Source organism: Schistocerca piceifrons, chromosome 7, assembly GCF_021461385.2.
Source record: "Schistocerca piceifrons isolate TAMUIC-IGC-003096 chromosome 7, iqSchPice1.1, whole genome shotgun sequence".
NCBI classification, from domain to species: domain Eukaryota; kingdom Metazoa; phylum Arthropoda; class Insecta; order Orthoptera; family Acrididae; genus Schistocerca; species Schistocerca piceifrons.
Window position 1 is genome coordinate 450,659,870 of NC_060144.1, and position 15,091 is coordinate 450,674,960.

The following is a 15,091-nucleotide window of genomic DNA, read 5'->3' on the forward strand; positions in this document are numbered from 1 at the left end:
CTGATTGAAAACTTCCTGGCAGATTAAAACTGTGTGCCGAACCGAGACTCGAACTCGGGAACTTTGCCTTTCACGGGTAAGTGCTCTACCAACTGAGCTACCCAAGCACGACTCACGCCCCGTCCTCATAGCTTTACTTCTGCAAGTTCCTCGTCTCCTACCTTCCAAACTTTACAGAAGCTCTCCTGCGAAACTTGCAGAACTAGCACTCCTGAAAGAAAGGATATTGCAGAGACATGGCTTAGCCACAGCCTGGAGGATGTTTCCAGAATGAGATTTTCACTCTGCAGCGGAGTGTACGCTGATATGAAACATCCTGGCGTGAGTCGTGCTTGGGTAGCTCAGTTGGTAGAGCACTTGCCCGTGAAAGGCAAAGGTCCCGAGTTCGAGTCTCGGTCCGGCACACAGTTTTAATCTGCCAGGAAGTTTCATATCAGCGCACACTCCACTGCAGAGTGAAAATCTCATTCTATTCTGATTGGCTCTTACTGAATTTATGCGTCAAACTGCTGTTGCTGCCAGTGTGGGAGCACCGCCCGCCATTTGTTTTTCTGCAGAAGAAACATTCAGCAGCAAAACTATTTTGTTCAGATCGCCATATTGCACCGACAGTGAAACTCTGCAAAACTGGTGTACAGGTCGTCAAATATGGAAAGACACTTGCTCAGTTACTCTGCTCTGCCACTGAGGATGGAAGCTTGAATATTACCGATCTCCAACCCGGCAATATATCCCCGTGTACTGTGTTGATGTAGTAAACATGCAATTCGTATCCTGCGCCGTACAAAATCGCCCCTTTTGCATTATGCATATAACTATCGACCGCCAGACATTCCTACATACACCGCGAAGACAGACAGCATAAGCACATGCACCGTATATACTCCTCACAGCACTAGATATTTCCCGCGAGGTCGGGCGGTCATCTACCGCAGCCGACGGTCACAAAGTCATCCGCCCCTGACTCGTGACCAGAGCGTCCTCAGCGGACTGAAGTAACTTTCAGAAATGTTGTACGAAGTCGGGGTCGGTTCCCCTCGTCACAAAGGCGTTACTGTTTCTGACCCCGACCTTCTTGCTTGCTTTCTACACCTATCTATAGACTCTAGGATTATAAGAACATATGTAATTTCACACGGGTTGCTAGAATATCATACCCTTTTCGCGATACTTCTCGATATCAAGCACATAGCAAGCGGGGAAATAAGTTTTTTTTTTTTTTTATTTCTAACAGAGAATCCAAAAAAAATTTTCATAGACTTAGCTTTGAAAATGTTTTCATAAGGAAATAATTGAACAAAACTTTTCATCCTCAATTTCACTCCCTGAAGCACGTACTTCTTTATTTCCAATTTAGAAGTCAAATACTAGCTTTCATAGATGTAGCTTTAAAACTACTTTTGTGGGGTCTTGCCCACTCGTCACTAGTAGGGTGCCTAAGGGGTGCAGTGTTCTGGGATGCTATATAACATTTCAAACAAATAAAATTAGTAGTTTTATTTCTGTAAAACAATTGACAGTACTTAACTTTGATTAGAGCAAAGGTCGCTAGCGAGAGGCGACATGAAAACGGTAAAGTTCTTGCTATACTCGAAGTCCTAGTAAGCACTTGATACGGAACACGACAATCTGATAGCGTAGCACTAACGTCCACTGCCGATCTGAGAGGCCGAGGCTAGCAGAAATGGCGCTTATATTCACTTCTCCCAGGTGTCGCTCTTGGCGTTGACCGATCCAATTCCGCCCACCATTGGCCGACGTTTCCTCATTGCCTTCTCTGGTCTTGCCTTCGTACTGGCGCTTGTGGTTACGCCAGAACATTCCTCCCCCCCCCCCCCCTCCAAAGCGACGGACCGTCGTCTTATATGGTGTGCGACCATGGAGGGGATGCAGGAGTGTGTATATCTCGACGGGCCAGAAGCTGTGGCTGCAGGGGACGTCAAGCTTTCGGCCGTACATCTACATCTACATTTATACTCCGCAAGCCACCCAACGGTGTGTGGCGGAGGACACTTTACGTGCCACTGTCATTACCTCCCTTTTCTGTTCCAGTCGCGTTTGGTTCGCGGGAAGAACGACTGTCTGAAAGCCTCCGTGCGCGCTCGAATCTCTCTAATTTTAGATTCGTGATCTCCTCGGGAGGTATAAGTAGGGGGAAGCAATATATTCGATACCTCATCCAGAAACGCACCCTCTCGAAACCTGGCGAGCAAGCTACACCGCGATGCAGAGCGCCTCTCTTGCAGAGTCTGCCACTTGAGTTTGCTAAACATCTCCGTAACGCTATCACGGTTACCAAATAACCCTGTGACGAAACGCGCCGCTTTTCTTTGGATCTTCTCTATCTCCTCCGTCAACCCGATCTGGTACGGATCCAACACTGATGAGCAATACTCAAGTATAGGTCGAACGAGTGTTTTGTAAGCCACCTCCTTTGTTGATGGACTACATTTTCTAACGGCTCTTCCAATGAATTTCAACCTGGTACCCACCTTACCAACAATTAATTTTATGTGATCATTCCACTTCAAATCGTTCCGCACGCATACTCCCAGATATTTTACAGAAGTAACTGCTACCAGTGTTTGCTCCGCTATCATATAACCATACAATAAAGGATCCTTCTTTCTATGTATTCGCAATACATAACATTTATCTATGTTAAGGGTCAGTTGCCACTCCCTGCACCAAGTGCCTATCCACTGCAGATCTTCCTGCATTTCGCTGCAATTTTCTAATGCTGCAACTTCTCTGTATACTACAGCATCATCCGCGAAAAGCCGCATGGAACTTCCCGCCATCCGGCCTGCGCTCTGGCGAAAACGCCCCCTGGAAAACCACCAGAAAAGTATGTGTCTACCTCTTGCTGCCATGAACCAAATGAAGAAGAAGGCAGTGACTGCTGCAGTGTGGGTGGGTCCAGCTCCATCAGAAGGACGAGAGGAGGCGAAGGTTCCATCTCCACAGTGTCATCCCACAGTGTCGTGATGAGTGGCGGCTGCTGAGGCCGCGCTGTCTTCTGGACCCGTGAATCTGGGGGAAGGGAGACTGAAAGATCATTGTGTACATGACAGAGGTGAAGCTGATTTTGATGGTGGCGCTGCAAATCATCAGGACTAAGCGCCTAGTCGACGAACGTTCTCTCCTCACGTCCACTGTCTGTTGCCGCTAAAAATCCTGTAAAAGACAATATCATGCGGCGCGAAGCGATACTTGCGGCCATCCTTCGGCGCCGGATGCTGAGAAGGGTGGAGTAGGTGGAGCTCTGTCCGATGGCGGCGGCCGTCAAGCAATTCCGCCGGCGATGTTCCATCTCGTGGGTGCGAACGATACGAGGCGAGAAACAGTTGCAATGCTGGTGTGTGCGAAGCAAAGTTTGGCCATCTGCTGCTTGAATGTTCTGACAAACCGTTCCGCTTCGCCGTTTGACTGTGGATGCAACGTTGCACTCGTTAGATGCTGTATGCCATTGCACTCACAGAATGTTTCAAATTCATGTGACGCGAACTGAGGTCTTTTGTCTGACACTATTACTTCAGGTAAGCCCTCTAGGCAAAAAATCGATGACAACACCTGAATTGTGCCACGTGACGTCGTCGAGTTCACTGGCACAACAAAAGGAAACTTGCTATACGAGTCGACCACAATCAACCAACGAGTGTTCCAAAAAGTCCCGCAAATTCTATGTTCACACGTTGCCATGGTGATTGCGACTTAGGCCAAGCAGAGAATTTTTGTGGCGGAGCGGACTGATTTTACGCACACGCGTGACACTGTAACGTCATCTATTCTGTTTGGGCGTCCATACCCTGCCAAGTACAGTGTCGACGCGCTAACTGTTTCTTACGAACAATCTCCCAGTGTCCTTGGTGAAGTAACTGCAACACTTCTTTTTGCAAAGTTGTAGGGATCAACACACGTGACTGTCCATTGTAATTCTGAACAAGAATCACACCTTTCTGTACAATGAGGCTATGTCGACGTGCAAAGTATCGGCGCACTACAGAGTTCTTCATGCTATTCACTGACAGGGGCCAAGATGTGCGAATGCAGTTGAGCAAAATGTTCCAATCTGGAACAGTGTCCGTGGCCTGTGCAGTTTTCTTGTAGATCAGCGGAAAAGACTGAAGCAATGCAGAATCCTGAGCGTCGATGTGACAACAAGATGCAGCAGAAGCGTGAAAGTCTGTATCAGGGCCAATCAGAAAACGCGGTTGAAACAAGGACTGCAAAGGCTTGTGATCCGTTACTAAGTAGAATCTTCTGCCATACAAATAGTGATGAAATTTGGTGAAGCCGTACACAATAGCTAAAGCATCTTTCTCAATTTGTGGATAGTTACACCGCGCTTTGGACAACAATTTTGATGCGAAAGAAATAGGTCAGTCTTTATCACCATTCCTGTGCGAAAGTACAGCACCGAAAGAGGAAGCATCAACTTGCAATACGACTTGTTTGTCAGGATCAAAGTGAACTAAGCATCGAACACTGAGCAATGCATTTTTAAGTTTTTGAAAAGCTACTTGGCACTCATGTGTCCAAACAATAGGAACATTCTTGCGACGCAAACTGACTGCAGTCCATGACATTGCGAGGAACTCGCAAGTCTCTTATGATTGACAAATGCGACTGAAGAGGATGTACACATTGACTGTTGATGACATGATCAAGATACTGCAACTCAGGTTTAAAAAAATTACATTTGTCCAGTCTACACTTTAGTCCTTCATCAGACACATGAAACAAAGCACACAAATTTGCAATATGTTCTTCAGGTGTACGACCTGCTACTACAATGTCATCCAAATAGTTTGAACAGTTTGGCACTTGCGCAGTCAGCTGTTCCAAATACCGTTGGAAAATGGTGGGTGTGGAAGGACTGCCAAAAGGCAAATGCAAACATTTAAACAATCCCAAATGAGTATTTACTACACACTCTTTTGAGATTCTTCATCGAGCAGCATTTGAAGACATGCGTCGCGCAAATCAATTTTTGAAATGTAGCCTCTAGCGCCTAATTTGTTCATGAGATCCTCTGGGTGTATCAAAGGTAAGTATCAATGACAGTGTGTGGGTTGACTGTAGACTCCAAGTCAACACAGAGGTGAATGCAAGCTGAAGGTTTGGGGAGCAGAACCAGTGACTAGCTGAGATGGGCGCAATAACTCCGTTATCTTGCAATTCTTTAAGTTCATGAGCGACTTTGTCCCGTAATACAATGGGAACAGTTCTGGCACGCCAGAATTTCGGCTGAGCATTGTCTTTCAGTGTAATATGTGCAACAAAATTGCTAGCTTTGCCTAAACCTTCAGAAAAGAGTATAGGGAATTCTTTTAGCAAGCTAGCTATACTGTCTTGTGCTTTGTACACATGGGTTCGGATCCCATCCTCGTCGCCTGTTGTGTGGTCTTGCCCACTCGTCGCTAATAGGGCGCCTAAGGAATGCAGCGTTCTCGGAACACTGTGCAACAATTCAAACTAATAACGTTAGTAGTTTTATTTTTATAAATCAACTGACAATACTTAACTTTGATTACAGCAAGTGTCGCTAGCGAGAGGCGACATGAAAATAGCAAAGCTCTTGCTACACACAAAGTTCTAGTAAGCTTCTTGACACGGATCACGACAATCTGATAGTGTAGCACTAACGTCCGTTGCAGACGGGGCCAATCTGAGTGGCTGAGGCTAGCAAAAGTGGCGCTTATATTCACTTCTTCCAGGTGTCGCTCTTGGCGCCGCTTGGTCCAATTCCGCACCGACATTTTCTCACCACCTTCTCTTGTCTTGGATTCCGCAGCTTCCTTCTGGCGTTTGCGATTACGCCAGAATAAATGGTTCAAATGGCTCTGAGCACTATGGGACTTAACATCTATGGTCATCAGTCCCCTAGAACTTAGAACTACTTAAACCTAACTAACCTAAGGACAGCACACAACACCCAGTCATCACGAGGCAGAGAAACGCCAGAATAACTGTAGTAGTTGTTTAATAATGAATTATTTTCAAAAAAACTTCCAGCCACTATTTTGTGTGCTTCGTGATTGAATTCGGAAAAATTCTGAAACATATATTTCTTTATTTGTGACTGAGAAACCAAATACCAGTTTTCATATTTCAAGCTTCAAAAGTGCCTTAATAGTAACATATTATCAAAAAATGTACTGTCCCTTAGATCACCACATTAGGAGTGGAATTTTGGACAATCCCTTCTTAAATGATGCCTACAGTATAAGAGCCACACACACCTCAGATTTTGAAGTTTCTGTCCTTGGTTTCGTGGACTAGGCAATGATGAGTCAGTGATACAGTCTGGCCCTATTTCATCCCCTTGAGGGGTTGAATTTCCACAAACAGTGAAACACACAATGTTTCATTTATAACCGAAAATCCAAACACCAATTATGAAAGATTTAGCTTTGAAAAGACTTTCATAATGAAATATTTTCATTAAACGTTTCACTGCCTACTTCATTCCCTTAGAGGGCAAATTTCCAAAAACAATGAAGTGCCCTTTTTTTTATTTCAGCAGAGAAGTCAGATACAAATTTTTATAGATTTAGTTTCAAAACTGCTTGTTTAATGAAATATTTCTGTAAAACTTTTCGCCTTGTGTTTCGCCTCCACAGGGCTTGAATTTCTCAAAAGAATGAAACATGTATTTTTTATTTCTAACCAAGAAGCCAAAGTCCAATTTTCATAGACTTAGCTTTAAAATACTTTCATAGTGGAATATTCTCATAAAGCGTTTCATACCCTATTTCACCTCCTTAGGTACTGAATTTCCAAAAACATTGAAACACGTATTTTTTAAATTTGTAACAAGTCAAATACCAATTTCCATAGCTGTAGCTTTAAAAATATTTTATTAGTTCTTTAATAATGATTTATATAAAAGACTTTCGCCCATTATTTCATGCCCACTGCGATTAAATTTCCAAAAGTGCTGAAACACATATTTCTTTATTTCTGACAGAGACACCAAATACCAATTTTTGTAGGTCTAGCTTCAAATTTGCCTTAATAGCAACGTATTCTTAAAAAAGCCTTTCATCCCCTATTTCACCCCTTTAGGGGCGAAATTTTGAAAAATTCCTTCTTAAACGTTGTCTACAATATAAGATAAACACCCTCTCGAATTATTAAGTTTCTATTCTTACCGGCTTTACATGTGTGATGATTAGTCAATCAGTCAGGACATTGCCTTTTCTATGCAGGGTGAATGTTATTAAAATGGCAAACTTCAGAGACAGATTCTTGGCTGGAAATGGAGGAAAAAAGGTTCTATGAACATGTGACCGGAAATACATTGTTGGCATCATAGATGGCGTTGATGAATGAATGTTCCTCTGACCACATGCTATGTGTTCCTTGCGTGAGTGAGTGATGCAGCATACTGGGCGCAGAAGAATGGTCAAATATTCTTGTTGAGAACAATCTCAAATGGTGTCTGCGTGCAGCTAAGCAGATGGAAACGATTGAGAGGCAGCACAGCTGCACCATAACCACCCTCAGAGATAATAACCACATCACACAATATTTCGAGCCCTTTTTTGGCGTTTGTTTGATCATGGGTCCTTTCAGGCAGAACGCACAGGGAAGCAGCGAACCTGTATATACCAGATTATGAGCTTACGCAAGGTTTTGTCTCAGTATCCTGTAGAACCCGGTCCTTCAAATTTGGTGTACTCGCAGTCTGCTGCCTCCCTGTACGTTTGTCTGTATGAAATAACCCATAACCACACAAACGCCCAAATATGGCTCAAAATGTTGTGTGACGTGGTTAGGGTATTTAGGATACATATTTTGGTATAACAGTGCTGCCTCTAGATCGTTTCCAACTGCTTGGCTGTACACAAACACCATCTCAGCTTGTTCCCAACATGAATAATGAACCATTCTGCCACCTAAAATACACTGTGTCAGTTACATAGACTGAAACACAGAAGGAACGCATAGCATGTTGTCGAGGAATTGTCATATGTCAACGCCATCTACCGTGGCAATGATGCATTTCTGGACACTTGTTCATAGGACCGTTTCTCATCCATTTCCAGACAGGAATATGTCCCTACAGTTTGTCATTGTCGTTTTTATTAGTGTTCATTCTGTATATAGCTTTCTGGATGTGATTACCTAAATACAAAATATGGAAAAAAGTGTGTGGAGTTCAATAATGAATTTAAAATCAGTTTTGCAGACAAATATTTGAAAATGAGTGGGTTCAATTCTCAGTTTTTTGAGGACAGAAATATTGAACCGAGATACAAACGAAGGAAGAAACAAGTTTCTTATAATGAACGTCATAGTATTGAATTTTTAGTTTGGAAATTGATCTTTTTGTTTGAGATTTTTTAATAAGAGTAGATGCAGTCTGTATGTTCTGGCTCAATTTCCTAGAAAATGAAAAAAAATCATCGCACTTCAAGTAAATGTCGTGGGAAGTGGTAGAAAATTTGATGAAGCGTTAGGTAAATGATCGATCATTAAAAACAGTTTCGGAAAAATTGGTGAAAAAACTTGAAGGATAATGAAAATATTCGAAAAAATGATGGAAATATTTTTAAAAACCAAGAAAATTAACGGAAGTATCTATTTTATATTTTATTTTTTGTTCTGATTTTCTGATATAATTGGGAAAAACATGAAAAAGCGAATTTTTGTCATAATTTCGATCATTTTTCATGATGTGATAAGACAACAAAGGATTACAGCCATCGATAACAGATTTTTTTCTACACAACTACACCAGTGGCTGACTATGCCTTGTCAACACAGGCTCCAAAGTCAACACATCACTGTCCTCTTTGTTAAGTATAACATTCATCTACACACTTGCCTATCTCTGGGTGACAAACGACTTGACAATATGAGTCTATGGCACAATGGTCCACACATTCGACCTCAGCATCACTAATCAGTTCACCTGAACATTTATCATCACAATGGGACAGAAACTGCTATTTGTGTAGATTTCCTCTGACACTTTAATGTGGACCCAGAATTATCCAGCAGCAGGCTCATACATTTGACCTGCAGTCATTCTACTGGAGTGTGTGTGTGGTTTGAGGTTTTCGGGTGCTAAGCAGCGTGGTCATCAGCGCTCAGCACTACTGGAGTCCATGGCCAAGGCCCTTTGACAGCTCAGTATAAACAGCACAGACCTCTCTGACCCCCAATGCCCACAGACACACCTTACAGTATTGAGCTCCTTCAGGAGCGCCTCTGCACAACCAATCAGTTGCAACACATCCAACAACTTGTTCTGATACATGAGAAGTAAACTTTCGTATTCGCCACAACAACACTACCAGAGACAAGATTCAAGACATCAAACATGAACTCTTCACGACATGGCAGTGTTTTGAGCTACTAAGCCAATCACCTCCACTTGTCACCTTCTCCTTGTCTACACATTCAGAACACACCTACTTTGCACCTCTATCACCGAGATACCTGAAGCGTTACACCAACGGTCAAACGTCACGCCAAAGCACTGGTCATCTACTCATTCCCTTCACCCTCCGCCGAGTCTTTGAGTGACCCCCGAATCATGTTTCAGACAGTGCCCATTAAGGACGGAACTGCCCATAAATCGCTACATCCAGCCCTCAGTATGTCATAGACCATGGCAGCTACCATCTGACCTACTACATGTTGCCTAAGTGCCAGTCGACAAACTCCTGCAAAACGGCAAAGTCCGCCCACAAAATTGATCCCCAAGAAAGATGGTTCGATCAGGTTGTGCAACGTCTATAGAATCCTTTATGCTGGTATTACCAAGGACAACTACCCAGTTCCAAACATACAGGACTTACCCATTATTTTGAGAAAACCATTGCTTTTACTGTCATTGATGGTAAAATGGCAAATCTCCAAATACCTTTTTGCTTTGACTACATTCCAAAAACAGCCATATTCACGCCATCTGGTCTATTCGAATTTCTTCATGCCATACGGACTTAAAAACGCTGCATGGACACGGCAACACTTGTTGATGAGTTATTCTTCAAGCTCCCATTTTCTTATGCTTACCTCGATGACATCTTAATTTTCTCACCTAATGAGATATCGCGCACTCACCATCACAAACAAGTTTTCGTCACCCTCTGCCTCAACAGTGTCATAACAAACGAAGACAAATATCAACTCCTTCCCAAAGAAGTCGTCTTCCTCACACACACTGTAAACGCATCAGGAATAAGGTCCAAACCACAACTCGTTGAGATTGTCTCACTACTGCCTCTACCACAAGGCTACCAAAAATAACACAGATTCCTAGGCATGATAAATTTCTACAGAAGACATCTTCCAGAAGCAGCAGCTTGGCAAGCATCTCTAACACAATGCCTTGCTGGCAAACATACCACTGACTAATGTAAACTTATGTGGATGAACCAGATGCAAGGAATATTTGAACATACCAGTGACTGGCTCATACGGGCCAACACCCTGGTACACCCCTCCTCAAGGCACAGCTAGCCGTAACAGCAGACATAAATAACTCTGCTATTGGGACTGTGTTACAAGAAGAGGTAGGAGGTGTCCTGTAGTTGGTCTAATTCTTCCGTCACAAGCTCACTCTGTCCCTAACCACCCAAGCATGTGCTCCACCTACAACATGGAGCTCCGTGCACTGTATGAGGCAGCATGATATTTCAGATAAGATGTTGAAGGATGTCCCCTGATTATTTACACCGATCATCATCCCTTTGCATGCTCCATCCTTGACAATCCAATGACCTGTCCCTGATGTTATTGATACTTGGACTATGCAGCCCAGTTTACTACAGACTTCCCACACTTCAAAGATGTAGAGAAGGTTGTAGCAGTCTGTTTTTCGGACTTTAGTGCCTTGTCATTTACCATCAATTATGATGAATTTGCTGAGGCACAACAAAACCACCGTCAGTTAAAAGCCCTCACCCACAATCCAGACATGAACGTAAGAATAGGCCATATTCCACAGGTGAACCATCCCATACTATGTGGTACTTCTCAGAATAGTATATGTCCAGTCATACCTCAATGCTTCTGTCGAGTCATCTTTGAACAGCTTCACCATTTGGCAGATCCTGGCACTTGCTCGACCACTCGCCTAGTGGTGGACAGTTTTTTTTGGCCTAATGTCGAAAAACACTGAAAACGTTGAGCTTGTGCATGTGTACTGTGTGAAAACAGTAAAGTTTTGTACCACACACAACTACCACTCGGCCAGTTAGATATCCCAAAAGCATGCTTAGAACATGTTCACTCCGACCTCATCGGACTGCTACCATCCTCTGACAGCTATCGCTATGTCCTCTCTGCTACTGATCATGTGAAACAATGGGTTGAAGCCACACCATTTAAAGAAATTATGGCGGAAGCTACCCTGAAGCATTCACTGAAAAATGGATATCAAGATTCGGTTGGCCCACGTTTATCACAACTGACCAGGGCAGACAGTTTGAACAGCGATCTTCTTCAGACATGCAACTTGAGGATTCTATGCGACTAAAATCACAGCATACCATCCCCAAACTACTGGACTGCTCGAATGAAGGCACTGCATGTTAAAAGTGGCCCATATGGACATGAGGGCTCTGGTCAGAGGCACTCCCCTGGATGCTCCTTGAGGTTCACACAACACAAAAGCGTGACCTCAGGGTGTTGCTGGCTGAAGTCGTTTATGGTGAGATGCTGTCCATCTCAGCGGACTTTGTTCTTCAAGACCCAATAACCATGCACACTAATCCACCAGACCTACTCTTTCATGTAAAAAAATACATAGTTCTCCTCCAAATATCCAAATACTACTGTCTATTTCAAACTCAGAACCAAAAGTGTTTATACACAAAGCTCTTAGAGATTGCAACTTTGTCATTTTAAGATTTTAAGATGACGCGGTACAGCCCCAGCTACACAGAAGCCCACAAAGTGCTTCAATGAGATGATCAAACCTTCCTCATCCTATTCAATGGAAAACCAACAACTGTGTCCTTTAACCCATATGGACATTAAAAGGTGCCGCACTGGATGATAAAACATGCCAAGCAGCCTCCCATCCCATGTTCAACTATCCCCACATGACAAGTGCTAGACTGCTGACCTTTGAACTCTGCCTAAAACTCACTAACTTCCTTCCTGAGGATCTCACTGTCAAAGTATAGACAATGATCTCCTCAATGAGGGATGACATATGGGCTGCCAGACTACAGATGTCTCGACAGCATGGCACTTTTGTAAGACCGTCACACTGCCATGCGACATCAACTCAGCCACCCTGACTTCCCACTTCTCCAGCGATGGCATCCTTATGATCGTGGCACCATGTTTACTTCCATCAGACACCACTCAATAGCTGCCACCACCAACTACCTGCCACCTGATCTCAATGCTCCCTCACACTCGCAGTATGGCCAGCCACTGTATGCTGGCCCACATAAGTGATTTTCACCTTTATTCCATCCAGTGTAATTCACCGCCCTATGTCCTCTATGTTGCAGATGACAACATACCTGGGAGGTCTCCCTGACTCTGTGACATATCACTGACTCGGCACTCCGCGCAGCCTCCTTCACTATGCTCCACCCTGGGGGGAGGGGAAATATGTGGGCACTTTGTGAGGTAATAACGCTGGCGGACGACTAGAATCTGGAGCAACAGACACTTTCATAGGCAGTCAGTTTGAGGATTGTACTGTGTGCAGGTGTTTGTTTACGCATATTCATGTTGTGAAAAAAATATTTTTCTTCAGAAAAACAGAATCGTGTGATTATTCGTCATAATCATCTCCCGTACCTTGAAGATCCACAAGGAAAACAAGTATAACATCAAATTCACTCTGAGTGAATGCTTGATTTTGAAGTTCATCAATGTCGTCTTTGCGACGCAATGGCTTGAACCAGAATCTTTTCCGTGTGCTGTCCTTCCTGAACCTATATATTATAAACATTAAAATTTGATGCCAATGAGAGTAAACAACGAATTGGCCTCATTTAAGCTAAAGTATTTACCTGAAGAAAGCAGCAGTTAACTTTCCACTTTGTTTCTTTGTTTGTTCATCCATAGGCAACAGAAGTAATTATTCTTTCACAAATTTACGTCATTATTTCGACGAACATAGTAATACACTTTCAATGTTTTGATCTCCACAATGAAGCGGAGTGCACTCGTTCATTTCATATTTATGGCGCCATAGATTCTGACCTCCTTGTTGTTTTTCAGCACTGACAGTCATTATCTTTGGCTCCGTGTTGTTTACTTCACGAACACCGCAGTGTTTTGCCGCGAGCGTCAAATGGCTGTCAAGTACGATGTGTGTTGTTTGGAAAGATGATTTTGCTTTTAAAATAATAAAATGAGTGAATTTAAAGTGCATAGATTGATGAAAGATCTAGTTACCTTGACCAGGTGAGTGAAAGTAAAATGCTCAATGATTTACCAAAGTGACTGGACTGAGTCACATCGGAACTAATTTTTGAAGAGCGAATAGAATACAGGTGGTTGGTTTCTACAGATCCCCAGAGTTGCCAGAGGTACTTATTGAACGGCTACAGCAAACAGAATCAAGACATGTGAATCCAGGTCAGACTGCAGCAGTGCAAACTAGTTTACGACAACTTTGTAGAGATAACCCCACTGAAGAACTATTCACCGCCAAGTATAATGAACTGAAGACGAAGAAGTGAGTAAACATACCCTTATCCTGGTAGAACCATGCTACACATTTTTTTCATATTATTCAGAAACAGTAAAGAGATTGTTTCACAATTGAATTTATGGGACTATAGTGTTGGACACACATGTAGCAAGCTGTGACCATCGAAAACACTTTGTATTCTGTGAAAAAAATCTTCGCATTCGTGTTACTATTGCGGCTGCTTGACATACATCTGTTTTTTTTCTGTAATGTGATGGGCACAGGGGTGTTGTTACTTCAAGGTGTCAGTTATTAAACCATGGGAGTTCCGAATTACTTTCCTGATTTAGATTTGTGTTATTTGAGTGCTTTTTTGGTTATTACTGCACAGACTACAAATTATACAGGATATTATCACGATCAGAATTCCATTTTGGATTCTTCAAATCTGCTGCAAACAGTGCACTGTTTGTTACCAAGCCTGTGTTTTCATGGAAAGAGAGAGAGGTATGTGTGTGTGTTCTACTGAGGTCCATGCATTCGGAATGGCATTGGTGGTGGCATCTTAGTTCCTATCTTACGGTTTTTTCCCCTTTCTAATAAAATAATTTTGATTTAAATTTTTCTAATTTCTCAACGTAATTTTTTATATTTTTTTATTTAAATGGAAAATCATAAGTATGAACTAACATAGACCTATGTTAAAAATGAAACACCATTCCACGTAGCTAGGTGATGGACCTCCAATAGAGATAAATGTAAATGTAGCATAGTCTGAGATCTAGATCAGGTTGGGATGTAAATGTGAAATAAAAGTTGTAGTGATAAACTGATCTGTAGCATAATGTATCTTCAAGTGATTTGTCTCTATTATGATGTTTGTGTTGCAAGAGGTAACGCACTCACTGGCCAGTCAAAGCTGCAGTTTGAAGACTATAATGTGCTGGCAATAATATTAAAGCTATAGATAATTTCACATTTCAATAGCAACTACTATGTGATGCTCTCTTATCCCCTAGTTACTCTTAGTCATTGAATCTATCTCATCTTTGGCAAAATACTTCTGAGATTACAGTCGTTAGTGCCATGTATAAATTTAGTTGTAAAAACTGCAGTGATAATGATTGTGGATTGGAAAGACACCTTTTGAATTAATGGAGCTCTTGGTAAAAGTTATATACTGGACCCACCCTTGCATTTTTCAGTACGGCGCAGACCTAAAAATTAGGATTTGCTGCTGGTCAGTTTGTTACCAAAACCATATTTTCTGCATTCACATCTGTTAACGTTGCCAACTCTCAACCGGATTGTCACCTGCTAATCTAACATAGACCTCGGGTGTGCTATGGATCAACTTGTCACAACCACCAAGATTTCGGGGGCATTTGAGTAGCACACTTTAACTAACCTCTTAGCGTGTAAATAATGCTATTATTTTGTTTGTGGTATCTGAAAGTTTATTACAGACTG

The 15,091-nt window shown here is 42.5% G+C and overlaps 1 protein-coding gene and 1 non-coding gene across 3 annotated transcripts in view; both read left to right on the forward strand.

Moving 5' to 3' along the window:
- The first annotated feature begins 329 nt into the window (after positions 1 to 329).
- Trnas-uga lies at positions 330 to 404 on the forward strand. The gene has a single exon. It is a non-coding gene; the product is annotated as a tRNA-Ser (tRNA).
- A 12,838-nt stretch (positions 405 to 13,242) lies between these two features.
- Positions 13,243 to 15,091, forward strand: part of LOC124804780 (gamma-tubulin complex component 2-like) — a 184,344-nt gene continuing 182,495 nt past the window's right edge. For both annotated transcript variants that reach the window (XM_047265104.1, XM_047265105.1), the window contains exons 1-2: positions 13,243 to 13,392; positions 13,499 to 13,666. In XM_047265104.1, the coding sequence (XP_047121060.1) occupies positions 13,340 to 13,392; positions 13,499 to 13,666 (221 nt within the window). In that variant the 5' untranslated portion in view covers positions 13,243 to 13,339. The remainder of the gene's footprint in view (positions 13,393 to 13,498; positions 13,667 to 15,091) is intronic.